The 23,434-nt window shown below is 42.3% G+C and overlaps 1 protein-coding gene across 2 annotated transcripts in view; it reads left to right on the plus strand.

The window, feature by feature from the left end:
• LOC138282394 (cadherin-7-like) overlaps window positions 1-23,434 on the plus strand; it is a 1,442,915-nt gene that overhangs the window by 1,054,374 nt on the left and 365,107 nt on the right. For both annotated transcript variants that reach the window (XM_069219909.1, XM_069219908.1), the window contains exon 9: window positions 19,030-19,151. In XM_069219909.1, coding sequence (XP_069076010.1) covers window positions 19,030-19,151 — 122 coding nt within the window. The remainder of the gene's footprint in view (window positions 1-19,029; window positions 19,152-23,434) is intronic.

Here is a 23,434-nt window from a genome sequence, read left to right on the forward strand (position 1 = left end):
GGTGCTGAACTCAGTGCTGCCCTGTTGATTACAACCTTGTTCTCTGCCAGTTTTTTCATGTCTGTTCAACGGCAGAGAACAAGTGCAGGGGGCCACAGGGGGACCTCTGCACTGCCCATGCCTGTGGCATGGGCAGTGCAGGGGTCCCCCTGTCCAGTGCCCAGTGCCCAGCACCCTTGAAATGCGCACATTGTGCTCTGCTCCCTGCGCGAGGCCAAGACAATGCTGCTACACTTATTCCAATGGGCTGACCAGCAGAAACCTTGGTTTCCCCCAGCCAGCCCAGTGGGAAAGTCGTAATCTGCAAGGTTTCCGCCGGTCAGCCCAAAGAAAAGTCGTAAATGGGCAGGTAGGGAGATTGCCAGACAAGAGATTTTGGACAAAAATAAAAAAAATGAACAGTCACACTCTAAAATAACCTATTTTTAAGAACATTTTGGACACTCCAATCTAATCCAATTTAGAAAAAATGTTGGACAATAACAAGGCACGATTTACTATTCCCACTCCAGCTGATGCCAATTTGGGGAAGGTTTTGGACATTAAAAGAATAACATTTACTATTTCCACTCCTATCTATACTACTTTGAAGGTACTGGACACAAAAGAAGTAGATATACTATTCCTACTCCAATGTAAACCAATTTGGGGAAAGTGGTGGGTAGTAAAGTGGTGACATTTAGTATTCCCACTCTAAACTAAACCAAGTTGGGGAAAATGCTTTGGACTAAAAGCTTTACTATTTCCCCTCCAACCTACACCAATTTACAGAAGGTATTAGACACTAAGGCCCTATTTACAAGAATATGGCACATCAGTGCTGATGCACCAGAATTTTTGTGCCACCCACTGCCACCACCACCTAATGACACCATTTACAATACAGTGCACTATGGTGCATGTTCGGCCAATAGCATCAAACGTTTTTGATGCTATTTGACGCTTTGCTGCACTGCATCAAACATGATGACGCTAGTGCAGCAAAGTGCAAGAAGGGCCATAGCTTCAATGGGTGTGTCCTTTAAATGCTTGCTATGAGCAGACTTAAAGAATTATGGCAAAAATGGTGAGATGAAATATTGTAGATTTCATTGCGCTATTTTTGAGGGCCTCCTAAACACGGGAGCTCCTAAACATGGAATACCCTCCTTGCGGCAGGCATAATGTGCACAAGGGGTCCAAAGTGGTGCAATGCATGCATTGTGCACATTTGTAAATATGGCGCAGTGATTATTGCCTTGTTGGATCACATTAGCGTACAAAAATTATGCTAATGTGGTGCAAGGAGGTACTATAGCCTTGTAAATCTGGCCCTAAGGGCCTCATTATGTGTACAGCGGTTCATGCACTGCCGCAACCGTGGCCCCATAGAACACCTCCTGGGTGCAGGGTAAGGCAGCAAAGTGACTTGCACTGCTTTGCCTTACTCCACATCTATGAGGCCATGCAAAGCCACACAAAGTGATATCCTAAGGAATAGATAATATAGCTCAGTAAATGTAGTGCAGGTAAATTGATCCCTGTCAGTTCTGCAATATACTTTCAAAATCGTATTTGTCTTATAGATGTATTGCATAGAAAGTTATTTATCTCCTTCATGGCCTATTGCTTAGTTGATTTATACTCCGATAATGTTGTCAACCAAGAAGCCATGATCTTTGCATTATTTGAAATATCTTTAATATTTAGCCAGAAACTGTAAATCAACAATATGTCAAAGGTGTATTACCAAAACATACATTGTCTGGAGATAAAGCACCTAGATTACCACTAAGTAACAATAACTCACATACTCAAACATCAGAAGTACAAAACAGCTTGCTCAAAAGTAAGTGCTAGGCCATATGAAGTTACAAAAAGCAGTGTCTGAAGCAGTGAGCTTTGCTAAGAAGGGCAACAGGAGGTGAAGGACAATGAGCAATAAAGTGCACATGATCATCAGTAAAAAATCAGCATGGTGAATTTAAAGGATCTTTGGACACATACATGACAACCGTGTAACTTCTGGGCAAGGCCACCAGCAATCATCCCGCTGCTGTTAGGCAAGCAAAAAAAATTAGTGGCATACTACGTTGTTGTGAATGGTAGAATTCTAGAACGTGGACGTGAACCATCTCAAAATGTGCTGCTTTGTCTCACAGTCAATAATAAATGGTGCATTCATGCATGAGGACCCTAGGTGAGCAGTCTTGGTTAACGCCAGTGTCTCCAAATTTTAGTGGCTAATGCAATGGCCGGCTATCATTTTGAATAGCCTTTAGTGCCAGTTGAGTGAGAAAAGCTGTGAAGAATGGCCAGTTGGCTCATGGTTTCATTGGACAATCATTGATGGCATGTATTACATGCCAGAGGACATTCCAGGTGTTCGTTAACTGGGGCAAGAGCATAGTACATGAAATAGATCACAATCAGGAGCTTTCTACTTCCAATATATATAATTTGCACAAAGGTGACCCCAAAACAAATTGGAGAGGGACCAATTCCAGGTATGTGATACACTGAAGTTATATTTAGGGCAGGGCTCTCTCAGTTCTGAGTCACAAGAAATAAGCAATAAAGTCCATTCTTGCCTTACTATTCTGTTTGTGGTATGGTCTGCGATCAGCCTCTGCCTCTCTGTGTACACCTGTATTGCACAGGGGCTGAATCAATGGATTGTATAAGCTCGATTCCAAGAGGATGGAGCCAAACTCAAAGGAAAATGTATAAGTGGATTAGGGCCTCATACATTCTTCCCTCTTCCTTGTCTTGGTCCCCAGATATGTTTCACTGCTCTTCACATATATTGTAGAAGTTTGATCCCATTTCTTGTTGACTGCATCTGCAGCTAGCACAGTCTGATCTTCAGTTTCTGCCAGGGTTCGGAAACTGTTACGGATTTGTAAGACACATCTTCAGGTTCCCCTTTTGACTCATTTCTGCCTCCACTATTTTAATTCATGGATCCACTGCTATTAACCCAGGGTTGGATAATTCTCTTGAGACTTCTATAGTCCCTAGGATGTGGAAACAAGCTTTACTCCTTCTATTAAACCAAAAGCTGAGCCAACTCCTTCAAGCAATTTCAGACCTATCTCACTCCTGCCAGCTGTTACTGAGATTTTGGAGAAGCTAGTCAATAGACAGCTAACAAATATTTTAGAAACCAAAAACCTTTTGTATGATTCTCAATCTGACATTTATCAGGTTTTAGCACCAAATTTGCCCTGTTAGAAGTCACAGGGGGCAGCACGCATAGAAAGAGCAAAACGTCAGAAATTATTGTTTATGTGTGGGAAGGTGTCCCTTCCTGCACATAAGCAATGGTTTCAAAATGCTGCTTTGGTACTTCTGTGTGTCCTGCATTCTGCAGCACACACAGAAGTGCAAAATCACAATTTTTATGTGCAGGAAAGGACACCTTCATACACATAAACAATCAAACCCCTCAACACATAAATCCTTGCACGATGGTGCAATATGCCTGCGTTGGCGCAGGCAGCTTAATTTTGCACCAGTGCAGGAACCAACACAGGAGTGCGCCTTATCCACTTAAATATGGTGCATCCCTGCATTGAGAAAATGATGGAGCATGGCACTGCCAATTTTGGGCCAGTGCCACGCTCCATCATTTTCTTTTAAATATGGGCCTGAATATGCTAAATATTTTCTAGATCAGTGCCTCTATGTTATCTCCCTCCATTCACATCTACTATAAAATATCTTTGATATGGTGTACCACAGGGCTCCATTCTAAGTCCTACCTTATTTAACATATACATGGAGGCTTTGGCCACCCTTATTGAATCCTGGGAAATAAAAGTGATTTCATATGCAGATGACACCCAATTAATTATGAAGTTTCAGGACAAAACTGTTTCAGAAGTTGTAGCTGAGTAGATTGACAATAATTCTCTCAAATGTCTCAAATTCAACTGTGATTAAACACAAATCCTTTTCTTTGTGGATAAATACTCTTCAGATCCCAGACATTGGTGACCAGGTGAGCTTGGCCTACTTGTCAGTAAGAGATCTGGGTATCAAATTTGTGAAATCTATAATATTGTTTTGCAAAACTAGGCTTTAAAAAGAATGCTGTGTTGGACCTGGCCCTTTTTGCAGGGCCATCTCCAAATGTATTGCCTCCTTCCTCCTGTTTTGTGTGACCGGGTATTTGGCTTTAGGACTCTGGGCACTTTACCACTGCTAACCAGTGCTAAAGTACATATGCTCTCTATATAAATTGTATTGGTAATAGCTTTTCCATTACTGGCATATTTGATTTACTGGTGAGTCCGTAATAAAGTGATCTAGAGATGCCCAGGGCCAATAAATCAATTGCTACTAGTAGGCCTGTAGCACTGATTGTGCCACCCACATGAGTGGCCCTGTAAACATGGCTCAGACCTGCCACTGCAGGGTATGTGTGTGCAGTTCCACAACTGCCAATGCAAGCTGGCAAGTGTACCCACTTGCCGGGCCCAAACCTTCCCTTTTTAAACATTTAAGACAGCCCTAAGGTAGTCCCTAGGTAGCCCCATGGGCATGGTGCAGTGTATGTTAAAGGTAAGACATGTGCTGGTGTGTTGTATTATATCCAAACAGTGAAATACTGCCAAATTCAGTTTTTACTGTTGCAAGGACTATCTCTCTCATAAGTTAACATGGGGGCTGCCTTTAAATAAACTTTTAGTTTCAGTTTCCCTTTGGGAGCAGATAGAGATGTAAAGTTTGGGGTCTCTGATCTCACAGTTTAAAAATACATCTTTTGGTAAGGTTGGTTTTTAAACTGTCAGTTTAAAAATGCCACTTTTATAAATTGAGCATTTTCTTGCTTAAACCATTCTGTTACTTTGCCTGCCTGTGTATTCCCTGTCTGGGTCAGACTGACAGTTGGGCTTTTTTTTTAATCTCCCCTAGACAGTGACACAAAATGAGCTGGAGTGTAGCCTGCATAATCTCAAGTGCCATCTGTTCTAGAGTGGTGGGAGGAGCTGACATGTACACCTGAATAGGCTGTGCCTGCCCTCACACAATGCGCCTTCACCCCCTTTGGTATAAGTCTGGGGCCAGGCCTGGGCCAGGCAGGATCTTGGGAAAAACAGAGACTTTCCTTTGAAGTTTGCCAACTTCAAAGGGAGAAAGGGGTGTAAGAGATGGACCCAAAATCCCATATTTTTGGATTACTTCTGGACTCAAGAAGAACCTCTGCCAAAGACAAGAGCTGGAGGAGGAGTACTACCCCTTTGCCTATGCTTTTCTGGGTTGGCCTTATGTTTCTGCTTCTGCCTGAAAGAGGACAAAGACTGGACTTTGTGGTATATTTCTGCTTGTGAAGTGTCTCCAAGGGCATGGATTGAGCTTGCCTCCTGTTTTGAAGTCTCAGAGAAATCAAAGACTGCCTCTGCCAACACCAGACTCTCTGCTGGGACTCCTATCCTGCCAAGTGTTGCCCTATCCAATCCCTGGGACCTTGAAAGGTGAAGCTGGTGGAACCAAAGCAGAAATCCATGCACAGGAGCCATGCAGGGAAAGATTTGACACACCACCTGCAGCGCAGCTGTAAAAATGACACACCACCTGCATCGCGGCTGAGAAATTGACAAACCACCTGCATTGCTGCTGAGTTATCAACACATCACCTGCATCATGGCTGGACAAATGATGCAACACCTGCTTGCAGCTGCTGAAAACAAAGCAAGCCCATGAAGCTCGGTTCCTCATCACTGTGCACCTGGATTTCACACACATCTTCACTGGATGTCAAAATCGACGCTGCCCTGATCTGAGGTGCCCATCTCGAAATCAATGCATTGCCCTTTTGCGGCAGAGAAAAACAATGCATCGCCTACCCGACTAGAGAAGAAATTACGCACACCCTCACTTTCAAGTAAGGAATCAATGCATTGCTAACTTTTCCGAGGCACCCTAGCCTGTGCAACATCATTTTTGATCCAAAACATGTACTTTGTGTAACATCAACACATCCATTGCTTTCTATGGAGTAAGATTCATAACTTTACTTGTGTATGTTGGATTTTTGTCATTTTGGTCTTGTTTGATTAATATAAATATTTGCTATTTTTCTAAACTGGTGTTGTGTCCATTTGTAGTGTTTTCACTGTATTACTCTGTGTGTTGGTAGAAATAATTTACACATTGCCTCTGAGATAACCCTGATTGCCTGTGTCAAGCTACCAAGAGGGGTGAGCAGGGGTTATCCTAGGTTTATATCTCCCTTACCCTGAATAGTGTGAGGGTCACTGCTTGGACAGAGTTAAACCTTATTGTTAGACCTGGCATCCTTGGTGTGGTTTCCCCTAACTTTTTTCCTTCTGACATCCTGTTTTGCTGACCTTGTGTTTGCTGGCTTTATGACTCTGGGCACTTTACCACTGCTAACCAGTGCTAAAGTGATTTTGCCCTTTGCTTAAAACATGGTAACATTTGTTTATTCATAATTGTCATATTTAAGAGACACAAGGTGGAATCAAGAATACACATCTTTGGTATTCCACACACCAATATTCCAAAGCGTAGGCCACAGCTTCTGAGCAACTTTGGGACCCGTCACTTACTATTTTACAAATTAAGCAATGCCTAGAGCCAAATGAAATGCATAAAAATGGGAAAGTGGGATATCCCAATATATTCCCATGTGCAAGGTGTAGTTTCAGGGATATAACATATATGTAGTGAAAGTGGTAGTTTTTGCATAGAAATCATACTGAAGGGTGTCTCTTGAATGCAAATCCCATGCAGGAAACCACCCACTCACCTTTATTCTGTGGTGCACAGATTACCATTGCACCAATCATCCTTTGCCTGAGCACCAGTCTAAATATAAGGCCTGATTTATCATAGTTATGCATCACCCTGGGGCCATGGAAAGCAACACAGGGTTTAATGAAAAAACTAGATTCAGATTTACCAAGCCATGCAAGCCACCCTCCTTTGCCCTGTGTGGCTTGGTAAATCTGGTATAAAGAAAGGCAGCGTAAATCACTGCCTTGTGTTACCATGCTTAGTGGGGTGTTTCAAGGGTGGAGCATGGTTTTTCCCTCACACTCACCCATGCATTCTAACGCATTCCCAAATTTACTAACAGTGGTAGACTTAGGAATGTGTCAGAATTGTACACCTTCCAATCAGAGGCACAACAGGGTGAAATTTCTTCCGGTTGTTTCCTTGTTTGAATTGTGCTGCATTCTGTAGCACATTTAAAATGATAACATGCTTCTTTGTATTGTTTTTGTGCAGGAAGGTATCCCTTCATGTTCAAATAGAATCCTGTCTACAACACAGGCACCGCTGCACCAGTTTACATAGTGCCTCATACTTTTAGTTGGCTTTCTCTGTGCGAAGCTACCGTAGGGTCAACATAGGTTAATTTACAGTATGTATCAGACTTACCCTGATTAGGGTTGAGGTTCCTGCTTGGACAGGCTCTACTCTGCCGTCCAGAAATCTGGTTTCTAACAGATACAATTACAATTTAACAGAACAGAAACAGATGGTTAATATTTCTTTTATAGTTATTGATTCAAAACATATCAATAGAAGATAGATGCAGTAGGTTAAAAAGCAAATTTCCACATATCATTGTCCAGAGCACTGTTATAAGGAGATCAATTAAACAAAGGGTAAGGATTTCATAGTAAACAAGTCCTCAGAGTTCCTGTGGATGTTATAAGACAAGAGGGTCTAGTAGTAGCTTGTGAAACAGGTCTTGGAATATGGCCATTAGAAGAAATAACGCCACCAGGCAGAAATGCGCAAAAGTTGTGGCATTAGGTAGTGGCAACTCCGCTAGGGTTTAAAAAGTATGGATCTTGCCATGGAGTTACATCATGAGGCATTATTGGTGATTAACATTCCAATGAGCCCTCAGCACCTACTCAGATATTCACACACTTCATAATGACACCTATCTCCTTTTCATATCAGAAGTCAAAACCTTTTGTCCCAGATTTACTAACACTTTGTGCTGGCATCGTGTCATACAATTGCTGGAAAACAGTGCAATTTTTTGTGGTGGAATTTACTTTTCAATGCAAATCATGAATCTCTCTGAAAAGTTGCCTAAAGTAACACACAATATCAGTATACACTGTGTTTGATACTTCTCTTCAAGGAGGTTTACCATGGGTGTAATATGTGCATTTCCGTTTAACCAGCTAAGGGTTTTTATGACAATCCCTTTTGAATAAAATTTGTAGACAGGGACTTGCATCAAAAAAAGTATGCCTTCTCAAGGCAGACATAGCAATGGAGCAACTATTAGGTATTCATATTTTTCCAAATTAGCATGTGTGCTGCACTGTACAGCAGAAATACAAAGTGAGAAAAGTATTATGGGTGTTTTGTACAGGAACGGTCCTATTTCAGTCCAAAACTTGTTCTTGGCAGAAAGCATAAACCTTAAACAATTATGCAGGCGTGTGTGCATTGGGACACAACAGGCTAATGCAGGCCAGCACATGAAGAGAGAGGAAAACAGTGTCATATCTTATAAGATATGGCACTGTTTTGCTTTCTATCTTTAATGTAACTCGGTGCAATAACTTTGATCATTGGACTGCATTGTGTGAAAAGTTAGAGGAAAACTGCTTGTTAGCGTCCTAACTGACAATTTGCTAGTCAAGAAAATCAAATGGTTTATTGTACTGAAACACCCTATTATAATGTCATTCTACCTAGCAACGATGAAAGAAAAGTATGAAGTCTTAAAGTCAATATGCATAGAAATCTGCTGTTAGATTACATGCAATACTACATCTGTAGAAAAATATTATATATTATATAATACAAAGTATAAAATAAACAACATGTAACTACAATTTATTGGGGCCTTTTTAGAAAAGCATTTAGGAGTAGGATAAACAAGAACAGGAGTATTATATTCTGTGCTCGTACATGCCTTTGTGAATCATGTGCACTAATTGTATATGAATACTCCCTGAATATTCAATTTTCCTCATTTTAGATATTTTGGGATCAGTTCACAATGCGTGTGAGTGCATAAAACAGTACTACAGTAGTTGTACTTTTCATACGTCAGAATGCCTTTGTGATTAGGCCTCGTGGTATGCTACATAAAAGTTCCTTTAAAACCTTCTGATAAATACGCGTTTAGAATGTATTTATGTGGTTTGCACAGCGTGATCCAATCAAATTAAAACAATGTTCCTCTTAGTTTGACATAAATACCAGCTGGTCTCAAAGAAGAAACATCTCAATTAATCAATGACTTATTAATTTACATGAAATATCAATAAATTAGAGAGATCAGGTCTTGTGAGAAGTGAGCATCAGGGGTCTTCATGAATTTATTTACGGATGCGAACAAAACTGTAAATTAAATAGAAAGATTTTAGGGTCTGCTTGAAAAAGAAACAGTTTACTCTGTCTAACAGTCATTAACTTGGTTGACAGTGACAGACTTTTATGTAGTACAGCAAAATATGAACTGATTGTATACTAGTAGTGGTCCAAAAAAAAACAGGACAGTCTTGACACATTACAACTGTCTACCAGGATATTGTTAGGATTCTCACAATCAATGGTTCTGCTAACACATGAGCAGTCCTGAACGTTTTGTGAGTGATGGACTTTGATATGTTTGTGTAGAACAAGTATTTCAGGGCAAAGGTAATGCACTTAAATTTGGTTTGTGTGGCTATTGTTAGAGTCAGCTCTAGTGGCCAGTGGTGGCTGACTCAAATCTCAAGGGGAGGAGTGGGACATGGTGGATAAATAAAAAAATAAAATAAAAAAAATGTAATTTTTTCCCGTCATCGCTGCCTCCTTCCACACTGTGCCTTTGGTCTTCTTGTGGTGCCCCAGCATTTGCTGGGATACCAGCACAGGCTCCCCAGCAATACTGGCACTGCTTATATGCTAAACATAACGTGTAAGCAGCGTCAGGATTGGTCTGAGCAGCTCGGAGTGCTGCTCAGACACAAGCCTGGTGTCTATGCTGTTTCTCCAGCCAAGCTGTTATACAGCCAGGTTGGAGAAAACTAAGTGCTCAAGTGTGTTTGGCTGGCCTGAGACGGCTGTCTAAACACACATTCTCACTTAGTGCACTCTCCCATCCTCCCGCTGCCTAGCCCCGCCCCACCCTGAATAAACTGGTGGCTGAGCCAGCAGATGAAAGATAAAACGATAATTAACTATCGTTTTATCTTTCATCTCCTGTCTTGGCCAGGGGGAATGACGCTCCAGCGCCATTGCGAAGGAGCCGCCCCTGCTAGTGTTGTGATTTTGTGAGCCAGTATTGAATGATGAATTAGGCACTTGCAGTGAGTAGTTCAGGAAATGTACATTTGGTGGGATTTAATTTGGACATACAAGATTCAGATTAGGAGACTGCTGATTTTACAATGTTAATTTCTTAACTAAATGTGCTCTTCTTGTTCAGCTGGGTGGTATCTATTGGTGGAAGCATCCACATATACTGATACCATATCTAAAAGTGACCCTATGGAAAAACTGTAAAACATAGGGAGTATTCTTGTATCCCGGATACCTTGTAGGTAACATGAATGAACAGGGAGGTAGTTGGTTCAGTCTGAGAAAATTGCTTTCTTCTTGTTTGTTAGTACAAAAAGGGGTACATTAGCAACTGATTTCAGTAATGGGATCGAAAACGATTGATTAATCCATGCAGTCTAGGGTGCCTGATGAAAAACAATATAAATTCCTACAACAAGGGAGGGCAACTTGTAGAGTAGGGTTACTGAAGTTGGAAGAGATGCAGTTCCACTGTAGTGTCCTTTAACCAGGGTGCTAACAGATTGGTATGTTGACACGGATAAGCTGATATGCCACCCGAAATTATGAACATCTGGGGGCTCTATTTTGGCATCTATACAGGATCCATGAGCCTCATGGAGTTTGAGAGAGAACGTAGAGGTGACACACATTAGAGGTATGAGGTCGTAGGTGATTCAGGTTAACCAATTTGCAGACAGATTCAGGCCTAGAGGGTAAGAAGAGTAAAGAGAACCACCTCTTTCTAATGGGACTCTGGGGGTTCAGGCTGGACATTTATAGAGTAGACACTTCATTTATCTTTATATAATGTGAGTGTAAGGTAACCACATAGAGGAATGCCTACTTTGAGCTGACTTTACCAGAGGGAAAAGAGAAAAATTATTTTAAAGAGAATGTTTAGAACAGGAGGGCATGAAGCTTAGTATTTCGAGAGATAGCTTTCATGCTTCATGGTGCATGAGAGCACCTCAAACATTATTAGTTTGGCAGGTAGATATTAGTGTGTGGTGAATAACTTTGTATGCAACTTTGCCTGCATGTCAGACAGTTTATAACTCTAGTAAACTTCAGTGGGCAGGATGTGGTCCAAATGATAGGGGCACTATCTATCAAGGTTTTGTGTTGTCCTTGCACCGCACAAGGGGTTTAAGGATGATGCAAAACCTAAGTGAGATTTATCAAGACACACAAAGCCACCTTGCATAACATGATAAATCTAAAGTAACACAAGGCAGATCAAACTGCTGCCTTGCATTACTCTGCAGCAGGGAGGCATTCTGTGGCTGGAACATTGGTGTTCCCAAGCATCCATTCATGGATTTTGGTGCATTCCCAGATTTACCATTTGTTGTAGACATGGGAATGTGTCAAAATGCTACACATCCCCAGGTGAGAAGTAATGAAGAGAAATATATGTATTTCCTGTTATTTCTTTCTCTTTCAAAGAAAGAAGAAAACACCTCTGAAGTTTGTTTTTGTGCAGGAAGGTGCCTCGTCCTGCACAAATCCTTCCTGCACAGCAATCCTGCTTTCAAAGGAGGCACCCTTGCACCCTGACACTAGGCAGCCAAAAGTGCACCAGCACTCGGAAAGGACAGGAACCTGATGCACATCAGTAAATATGGCACATTTCTGCCCTTTCCTATTTATGCAATGCAACAGGGTGGCTTGCTGCATTGCACTGAGAGAAAGACTGATACATCTGCTTCTAGGTTTCTGGGAGCTGCATGTTAGGCTACCCTAATGATGCTGGGTATTACTGGGAAGGTTAGAAAGAAATATGTTTTATATTGTATACTACACTGTCAGGTATGGGGGTATTAATTTGGGTGTGGGTTGACCCTTCCAATTTAGTAAACCCAGAAGTCCAATCTGGATAGATGAAAACAGAGCTCTGAGAGAATGTCGTCTCAAGAGAGGTGCCTGTTAAGTTCAAGCAGTATCTACAGTTCCAAAGTAAAGTAGACAACATAGTAAAATTACCAAACTAATTAGAAAGACTGAGGGCATTCTAATGAGTAAACTAACACCAAGATCAGGTTAAAGAAATCTGGATGTTGAGATATAGATTTTCAAAGTTCTAAGGCAAAGTGCATCTTGAAAAAAATGAAGGGGCATATTTACAAGAAAGTGGCGAATTGGTCCTGAACACCCCTACCCACCTAACGACACCATGGTTGCACCGTATTTACAATACAGTGCAATATGGTGGTCGTAAGGACAATAGCATCAACATTTTTCAAACTATTGTGGCACTTTGCTGCACTAGTGTAAAATGTTTTGGAGCTAGTGCAGCAAAGCACGAAGAGGCCCATTAATTAAAATGGGTGCTTCATTTTAATTGCAGCTCTGACCAGGCTTTAAAAATGACAGAAAAATGGCGCACTGAAATGTACATTTCAAAGCACCATTTTTTGAAGCCTCCCTGCGTTGGAACACCCTTCTTGCATACATTATGCCTGGCTCAAGGGATTACAAAAGGGCGCAATGCTCACTTTTGTAAATAGGGCACAGGAGAATTGCCTCCTTAGCTCTGCCTTTGCATAAAAAAATGACACTAGGGTGGCACAAGGTGGTGCTAGGGGCTTGTAAACATCAGTTTTTGATTGAGAGTGGTCAAGGTGCAATTTCATGGGGACCACAATGAAGCAGAGCTCAGATACACAAAATGTGTTGTCCAGTCAAAGATTTTACCTTCAGACTTAAGGCCTGATTTAGATTTTGGCATAAGGGTTACTCTGTCACAAATGTGGCAGATATATTTATTACAAGTGCATTATATTCTATGGCACATATAATAAGGCATTCAGGATATCTGCCACATTTGTGATGGAGAAACCCATCTTCCAAACTCTAAGTTAGGCGCTGAGCTCTGAGGGCACTATTACAAGGTTGGTGGTTCGAGGACTGCTAAACTTGTGGTGGCAGTTGGACCACCACACTCCTACTGGTATGACCGCCAGGGGATCGCCACTAGGATTATTGATCCCAGAGGGGTGGTGGCGGTCGAAGTCGTGGTCAGTCACAGTGGTGCTGAGTTCAGTTCCGCTGTGCTGATCATGAGTACTCTTTCCACCAGCCTTTTGATGGCAGGGTCCCCACCATGGCCTTTTCATGACAGGATCCCCACCATGAAAAGGCTGTCAGAAAGCCAGTGCTGGGGGCTATAAGCAGGCCCCTGCACTCTTCATGTGAATGCATTGTTTCTGCCAGGCTGTCCAGTGGAAAAGTTGTAATACGATGTTTCCACCGATCAGTCCAGTGGAAACATCATAATATTGCTGGGGGGAAGCCGCCGGCATGCTGGCAGCTTCCTCCCCGTGGCTTTGGCGGATGGCTCGTCCTACCGCCAAGTTTGTAATTAAGCCTTTAGTCTCCAACTGTTAGTAACATTAGTTCTAGTCAACCCTTAACTCTTCATAGAAGGCTTCTGGGCACAGAAGATGTAGTATGCTGAGTCCCTGAGGGCACAACAAATGTCTGTTTGCATGCTCTCTGCACAGACATGGCACTTTGATATTACAGAAGGGCCTACAGATACTTTTGCAGGCTTCTCTCTGAGACAGATTGTATCAGTGCTACATGAGCTCCAGTGTTATCTCACTGAGGCATTCACACAACTGCAGTGGGCCTTGAGGAATTATAGATGTGCGTTTAGAGGCAAAGGTCTTTAAGGGGCTACAGTTACTGTGAACCACAAAGAGTTTACACAGTATCACTGTCAGTCTGACCCCAAGTTCAGACGTGAAAGTGGTCCTACCAGACATCCCCCTGCAGACAGGGTCAGTCACTCACTGCACCCATCTGAAGGGGGATCTCTGTCTCCCTAAGAAAGTCAGGAAGCATTGCCATCTACAAAGTAAATGGCAGATTGTCTGCTACAAATAACAGTCCCATCATGAACTAATGTGCTGCAGCTAGGGCAGAAGAAAGTGTGTGGCTATTGGTGTAGGTAGTTCAATAAATGTAATAGTGCACACTCACAACATATAGGCAGGTAAACCTATATACAATCCATCCTTATATCTTTTTCCAGCCTGGTATCTTGCAGGATTCAGTCCTCTGTGGCCAACTGGCCCATCTTGAAGTCAGGAGTCCTTCTGTGTCCCTGAAGCAAATAAACAGGAGGCTGGAGAGTAGTGTCAGTTCCTGTTTGCCAGCAGAAGTCAGGAATTCATGAGTCATCTCTTCCAGCAGTATTTAGCAATATTCTTCCTTCCAGTGAAGCTGTCATCTTCAGATGGAGCCTTTCCAGGTCCGGGAATGTTCAGAGTAAGTGATGGTCGAGGTGCCAGATATATTCTGTGCACTAGCCAGTGACTGGATCAATTCTACCAACCAATCCTAACTATTTGTTCATAGCCTCCACCTCCTTTTGCAGCATCTCCTCTTTCCTGAACTAAACATTACATAGGATCCCCTGCTTAAAGATTGCAGAACCCAGCTGCTACCAGACAGGCCTCTTTTTATCTCAATAGCCACTCCCCGACTAAGATGAGCTCTACTCGTGGTTATCTCCCCTACTTCAACTGGAGTCTAGCTCTCTGGCAGGATCATGGGGATAAGTGAAGACCTCCTTCGTATCCCCTAGTCAAGAATTCCTGTCCGCTCCTAAATTGCTAATCCCAAATTGCTAAATCGTCACTGGTTTATACCTATTTGGTTTTCCTAGGCTCGAAGGCAGGCTATTGCCCTCTGAGCCAGAGTTGTTAACTTTCCCAGCCAAGAATGTGTATTTCAGTCCTTGAAGTATGATGACTGGCAGAACTGTTTTAAGCCAGTACAGGCAGTCTATAGCATATTTTTACAAAGTTTCCTTTCCACTTGCATTATCAAAAATCTGATTTCACCACTAAATTATGTAGGAAATAACTGGGAATCATGTTCTAACATTTCCACCAATGCAGATAGGCAATATACATGTTAATCCCAACTACTCTTGTTCAGGTAAAAGTCTAGCAAAGCATACACAGTGATATAGCCTTTGTTTTTTGTTTTTTACTGTAGGAGCACACTAATTCCTGGAAGCAGGGGTGGGAGGTGAGCTCTTCTCCGCTGACAGAGCTAATAGAGTTTTTGGCACTCTTTGACAAAAAACTATGCTAGCACTGGCAGCGGAGCAGAGTCCACCACGTGGGCAATAGCTGTGTGGCTCATAACTGGGCTACAGTGCACACTTGGCCTGACATCGGTGGCATGGGACTGCTGCCTGCGCCAGCCCCAGATCCAGGCCTCCCTTCACCAGCAGGAGGCAGAGGGAGGTAGAGAGCCAGGTCGCTGGCAACAAGAACCATGGGAGGACCTAGGTAAGTCCTTGTTTTTTTTCTTCTGTGCACAACAGACCTGAAACAGCAGCTTTCACTGCCTATTGCCCTCGCCTGAATTCAAGCACGGGCCGTAGGCAGTGAAAGCTGACGTTTCGTGCCTCCTGTGCACTGAGTTGTCCAGACCTCTTGTGCACCAGCCTGTCCCATGTGCTGTGCACTCAGGGCTGGCCGGTGCACAAGAGGCCTGAAATGACAGCTTTCTCTTTCTATGGCCCTGGCCTGAATGTGCCTGATCTCAGAAGCACTTAGCAGGGTCGAGTCTGGCTAACCAGGCCCGACCCTGCTTAGCGCTTCCAAGATCGGACTTAATCAGGCAAGGGTGACAGTAGGGCAGAAGGCACTCTGCCCCTCCCTGAACTCTGCAGAGTTTTAAACCAGCTCTATGGAATTCCATGGAGTAGAACTCTGTGAGCTCCGCCCACCCCTATTTATAAGTAGTGTGCCATAATTTCATGCATTAGTGCTATGCTTGTGAGCTTACGAGGCACACTTTAAGGGTGACATTGATATAAGAAAATAGGTTTATCCAACATGGTAGTAGCATTTGTCTATGCTATGTGTCACTGCAAAGCATTTAAAGTGACAGCCAAACTGATTACTGTGTTGCTACTGACAGTCATATACTTTTGCCATAAATATATGTGATATCAATAAGCTGTGGAGCTCTCTTTTGACATTTGAGTTCCATGCCTTAACTGCATTTTTGCACCATCTATAATAGTGTTATAGGATAGTTAAATAGACCAACTGAGTGAAAACTGTTTTATCACTATAATTTTAGATCCGTAGCACACACACTCACTGTGACACTGATTAGCAGTGTCACGGGACATAGCATCCTATTACAAGCAAGCAAGGTCGAAGCTTAGAATTCATTAATTTGAAGTAGTCACGGCTGAAATTATTTCACTACATTTTTGTTGTGAAGGTTTATGTGAGGTAAGCTGTCAAACACAGGGGCCCTGCATTTTGCACTCAGTAATTTCGTATATAATCATAATTGTACCAGACGTGTATGAGAGGCAGATGTGTCTGCTGGTACAAATAGGAGCAGATACCCCGTTTTTGCATTATTACGTATTAAATACGGTATGATAAAAAAAGTTTATTTGGTTTTCACAGGGGTTTAAAGGTGGTGATATCTCGTTCTGTGACTAATTCCAGTTCAGTTGTGTTTTATCATCATAGTGGTGAAGTTAAAGACCAGTGATTCAGATGAGTGCTTTTAGGGGTTTAATCTACACATTGAATGGTGATGTTGAGAAAGGCGATTCGCGTTGAACTCTTTAAGGCCTTGGCACTGTAAGATAGTTGAAAATGTTATTTTCACTATTGTGTTCCATTTTGAAGGCAGGAGATGGAAGTTAAAGACATGGTAATAAATGTCTACTCATGCATTCAGAGTGTTGAAAAGTGTCTATGACTAGCAAAAGATTTAAAAGTACAAGATGGCAGTTGTAGCGGTTGTCCATAGTGAAGAGTATGTCGTGGAAGGTGCAGTTTTCACGTTACATAACAGATAAAGCTCGTCAGGCTACTGATTAGTGGATGTGCAGTAAACTGTTCCTTCACTGTATGGATGATGAACTTGTGGGAGACAAAATTGGAATTTGTCTTGGTCAAGATTGAAATACTTGTGATGAGAAAACAACTGTGTATAGTGTTGGGGTCAGATGCAAATGTATGGTTCCGTAGCATCATGCAAGTGTAAAAATTCTGTTTATGGGTCCAATTTTTGGCTTCTTAAATCACTCATGGCCTGGAGGCTAACAGGTCGGCAACATCTTCTAATTCCACTCTGCCGAAAGTTCCATGTTCCAAGAACAATGAAGTTTTCATTGTCATTCCGTCCGTTTTGAACATGTGTCTGTCTGAATTGCATACTCCATTTGACCATTTTTGTTGTATATATTAACTAAAGATCTTCCTAGGACAAAATAAAACATAGGTTTCTTCTTTTATTAGCGAAAAAAGCACTGAGTGAGTGAAAAGAATATATAACATAGCATAACAATACACAACAAAGGAGCATATTTAAATTCAAAAGACACTAGCACCACTGAAGCGTCACCTTACGGGACAGTCCAGTGGCGCTAACCTCTGCTTCTTATTTACAAGGAGTTGTAATGGCACTTTTTATGGTGTTACGCTTCCTTGTAAATATAGGCCTATCCGACGGATTTTTCTGCATCAGAGGACGCTTTTTGCATTTTGACGCTGCCTCAGATTTACGAGTTTTCATAAACCTGAGGCAGCGCCAAAATCTAATGCCACCCCAGTGGTGTCTTAAGCAAGGCTCAACAAGTAGAGATACTTCTATTCCTCCTCGTTTTTTGCTTTTTCTATGTGTGCTGCATTTTGAGGCACGCATAGAAATAGCAAAATTCCAGACAATATTGTTTATGTGCGGGAAGGTGTCCCTTCCTGCACATAATCAATCATTTGAAAATGAAGCTTTGGCACTTCTGTGAGTGCTAAATCTCCATTTTGATTGTTTATGTGCAGGAAGGGACACCTTTCCGCACATAAACAATCACACCCCTCAACGCAGACATCCTTGCGCGATGGTGCAAGGATGCCTGCGTTGGTGCTGGCAGCTAAATTTAGCACCAGCGCAGGGGACAACACAGGGGTGCGCTGTATTCAATTGAATATGGCGCATCCCCGTGTTGGGAAAATGACAGAGCACAGCGCTTCCAATTTTGGTGCAGCGTCGCGCTCCGTCATTTTCCTATAAATATGGGCCAAAGTGTCACATGTGGGCCCATCCATGGAATTGCCACTTTATGTTGAACAAAGGATTGTAAACTCATTATCGAAACTGTGTATTTTATTTGCCACATGTGCCACAGTAATGATGTGATTTTTGTTCAATTTCCTTACCTCCACATATTTTTCAGTTTCAGTTCCTACCTCAGTCCATGCTTACTTCTGTCACAACTAAAACAACTTTGATATTTTTATTTTGAAGAATATTATTCTATCCCAGAAAGTATGGGTATTTGTACATTTCTGCTCACTGCTTATTGGAATTTAATAACCAGCTTGGGAAGTATTGCATGAACATGGCATGTCAATCGAAACCTTTTGAAGCCCGACAAGGTGAAATCTGCTTAACAAGGCTACTGTACCTGTCAAAAAAGATAAAAAATACATGATATCATAAGGGTTATCATTGACAGACATCACTACAATTTGTTTCTCCTGAAAAAGCTCATTAAAACCATATCATGCCACCAGCTAAGCCTCCAGGCCAACGCTAACGAATCTGTAGCCTTCAAGAAGGTTATAGAACAAGTACACATAGCACCTAACCTTCGGATTGCACAGTTCTAATTTGCAAAGTTTTTAAAATATGATTTTTAGAAAAGAGCTTACAACTGAGTTATTTGTTTAATCTTCGTATTTTTATCTTCTCTGTGATTTGTCTACACATCCTATGAAGAAAACACGGCCCAGCTTGCAGAGGTGATGGTGTATGTAGGAGTTGTGGATGTTAATGATCACGCACCAGAATTTGCCAGACGCTACAACACTTACGTGTGCGAAAATTCAAAGATGGGAAAGGTATGAAAAAAGTTAATGACAGAACATCGCATATTGTCATAATTTGAAGATTGTCTGCCTCAATATAAGACCAAGGGCCTGATTTATGAAAAGTTAGAGCTGCCTTTGCATAATTTTTTTAAGGCAAAAACGACGCAAACGTACAAAATATAGTTATATTTTGTAAGTTTGTGCCGCTTTTGCGTAAAAAAATGACGCAAAGGCGGCCCTAACTTTTCATAAATCAGGCCTTGTGTGTGTGTTGATGCAATAAACAAGTTGTTTGAAGTTCCATTAGTAACGTATTATAGCCCATTTTTCTTACTAGATATAGGCAGCTTAAGTAATGCTTGATGATATGGATAATTGTAGAGATTGAGTTCTGAAATATGTGTAGAATGTACTATTTTTATAGTTTATTTCTGTTGCTGAAAATCTGTTTTTCTGTCCTATTAAACATAGGCAACATCATCCTAAAGTCCATACTATGCACACGCTTTGTTCGTGTTAGACCTGACAACCTTGGTGTAGTATTACCCGAAATTTTTTCCGTTCTACCCTTCTGTTTGCAGAATTTGTTTTTGTTGGCTTTAGGACTTTACAACTGCTACGCGGCATTGTGCTCTCTCAGCTCTTGGTGTTCTCGCCTTCAAACATAGTAAAACTGGAGCACATGAAATTGGCACCTATAATGTACTTGCAACTGCCTAATCAATGGTTCTACCAGTACACAGGGCTTGTCATTTAAATGCTATGATTGGGCAGCAGCCGTCCTTGTGCCACCCAATTCAATAGCACCATAAAACATGTCTCAGGCGTGTCACTGCATCCTGTGTTTTGCATTTCGACATAGCAAAAAAACCTTCCTTTTTAATACTTACAAGTCACCCCTATGGTAGGACCTAAAGGCTCATATGGAAGGGCGCATGATATTAAAAAAGTAGGACATGTGTACTTAAGATTTACATGAACTGGCAGTGAAAAACTCCTAACATCAGTTTTCATTATTGTAAGACCTAACTCTCCAGTTGACTAACACTGGGTTACCTTATTACTTTTAATAAGCACTATCTTTAGATTTGCGGTTATATGAAATATACGGTATATTCTTGAATGAATTGTAATTTACAATCATCTTTAAAGTTGAAGTTTAATTTTAAGTTACAATTCTGAAAATACCACTTTTAGAAAGTTAGCATTTTCTTGTCCCAACCACCTGTGCCTCTCTGCCAGTGTCCTAGGTCGCACAATTGTGAATGACTCTGCTGTTAGGTTTTGTGTATTGTTTTCAGACAATGATACAAAGGTAGCTTAGGTGTGGACAGGTTGTGCCATCTTGACAGGCTTATTGGGGAGGGGCTGTACCCAACCCCACTAACACTTCAAAGGACTTTTCCTACAGCATACAAAAAGGAACCTGACACGAAGGGCCTCATTACGAGTTTCACGGTCTTTTGGCAAGACAGCTGCAGTGGCAGCCGCCAAAAGACCGCCCTGTTGGTGGTCAACTGACCGCTGTATTACGACAACCAACACCATGAAGGCCGCTAAAAAAACAGCCAAAATTCTGAAACCGCCTAGACACTGGAGGGCGAGAAAGAGGTGGTTCCACCACCAGCACTGCCAGCCCAACACCAATCTGCCCATCAGATTACGACCCACAAATCACCACAGCGGTTCTTCCATGGCAGAAAAACAATGGCAGTGTGAGCTGGCTCATCAGAAACCATCACTGACAGAACACTATTCGCCATTGGACAGTTTAAATACCCCACACCTGACACACATCCACACAACCAACACACCTACACACACCACTATATAACACACCCCCACACAACCCACAATCCTTTGCAACAAAACCACAATACTGAGAAAAAGAGAGCAGGCACATACACAGAGAGAGCACCCTAACACTATAGGCACAAATGCATCAAACGCATCACACACCAACTAAACGAACACAGTACACACATATCGAGCGCACACATTCCAGGACAACCATCCATCCCTCACAATGCACTACCCACGCTCCATCAATCACCCAGAACTGCACCCTTTCATACACCCCCCCCACACCATCAACACAATCACAACCATGTCCCCACAAATTCACCCACAATTCACCAACAATGAGTTGAGGGTCATGGTGGATAAAATTGTCAGGGTAGAACTACAACTGTTTGGAGCACAGGTCCAGCAAACATCATTTGCCAGGAAAATGGATGGCAAAGAATAGTCAATAGGGTCAACTCCATGGGCAGCCATCCTTGCACAAGGGATGACATCAGGAAGAGGTGGAACGTCCTACGGGGGAAGTTGCATTCTATGGCATTGAGACACCAGAATACAGGAGGTGGGCCCCCACCTCCTTCCCCACAGTTAACATCTTGAGAGTAGAAGGTCTTGGATATACTGTATCCTGAGGGCCTGACTGCAATACCTAAGGGAGTGGAGTCTGGTAAGTACCCACACCATCAATGTCACACAATTGTTGTGTCCTGCATGCTTCCTCACCACCCAAATACCCCCTAATTCACTGAATGTCCCACTACACCTACCTTTCAATCACCCAATGCCATTCTCCTCCATGCCACCACCCCACACAGCCCTGTTGCCCATGCACCCCTTGGCAAGGGCACAGATACCACAGGCTAATCCTATCACTATGACAATGCACCAACCCATTAATATTAAAACCTGCAATGTGCACATCACATCACATTTCATGCATGTATGACTACATGCTGTGGGTCAGAGTATGGGGCTCCCAACGAACTCCACTGACCAGGATACCATTGCCCAAATCCTGGGAGCAGACCAAACCTCCCAGGTCAGGATGGGCCAGATCATCCCCATGTTGGGGGAAAATCAAAGGCTGCAGATGGAATACCACCAGGAGGTCATGCATAAGTGGCAGGTACACAATTCCACTTTGGCCTTCATTGCAGAGGTGATGAGGGACATGACCAGCACCCTGCGTGGTTTAGCAACCAACCATCAGGCCCCTTCATCTAGCAACATGACATATGTCTCCCTTATATCAGCGGCAGCTAGCAGAATAGAGGCACTGCCAGTGGAACCCAAAGCCTCAGACACCCCTTTCACAGTAGCTGTAGAAACCACCCACAAACATGGACATCCATCCTGACATCCGTCTGGAGCAGATGCCAAGACAAAACCCATTGCGAGGAAGTGAACCTCTCCTGCTTTGTCACCCTTGTGTGCCACTGATATACTCTGTTGACTGTTGTGAGACAGAACTCTATTTTCCTATAGTACAAGGACACTGGACCTGTGTTGACCAAATGTTGTAGTAGCTACTCTGATCAATCCATTTACCATGACTCCACTCATCACCTGTTTTTATTATGTTGTTCACAATTATTTCACTTGTCACACAACTTGAAGGTACAATATATCACTTATGGACACAGCTACTGTATATGTGTGTTTAATGATATAACAACAATTGTCATTCTACCCAACTTTGGTCTGGTAATGCCCCCCTGATTCAAATTGGCAGTGTACTGGCCATCAGATGGAGGCTTCCTCAGCAGGACACACATGACAACAGTAAAGTCACTGCACAGATGTTGAAATCCACAGAACACCAGGGTATAGTATGTTGAACCATCTGCAATTAGAACAAGACAGAAAGTACCATCAGGATGGAAGACATGATGACACATTAAGCACATATACAGGTCATCGACTGCAAGCCTATTGTAATATAATTCCAATTTATGGGCACCCAGTTTGGACCTATACAGCACCAGGACCTATTCACAAGATCCATTTAACAGGCTATGGGGCATATTTATAAACCCCTAGCTACAACTTGTGTCACATTAGCATCATTGTTTTATGCTCAAGTGGCCCAACGAGGCTAAAATCCTCCTGCCATATTTACAAATTGGTGCAATGCCCCCGTTAGGTGGGGCTGAAAAAGGGCATAAGGAAATCTAACTACCCAGTAGAGGTAATTTAACAGTCAGGTGTCAATTTGGGACAGTCAGGCATGCCATCTGTGCACGCTGCACTTTCGTATTTGGTGTAGCATAAGGGCTTTTATTTATTGGACATAATTATTTATTCATCTGGTTATTTATGTATTTATTCACATACATCTGGGCCAACCAGTTGTTACTTCCAACGTTACATATTTGTCCTGCCTTTCATTGCTCATGTCTGTTATGGTCTCGCCTGCTTTATTTTGTGTGTGTGCTGGTTATGTCAACAGTTGTGTCTGAGCTGCTTCTGTGAGTGTGTGCTTTGCATTTGTCTTTTAGTGATGGCTCGGT

Source organism: Pleurodeles waltl, chromosome 2_2 (genome assembly GCF_031143425.1).
Source record: "Pleurodeles waltl isolate 20211129_DDA chromosome 2_2, aPleWal1.hap1.20221129, whole genome shotgun sequence".
NCBI lineage: Eukaryota > Metazoa > Chordata > Amphibia > Caudata > Salamandridae > Pleurodeles > Pleurodeles waltl.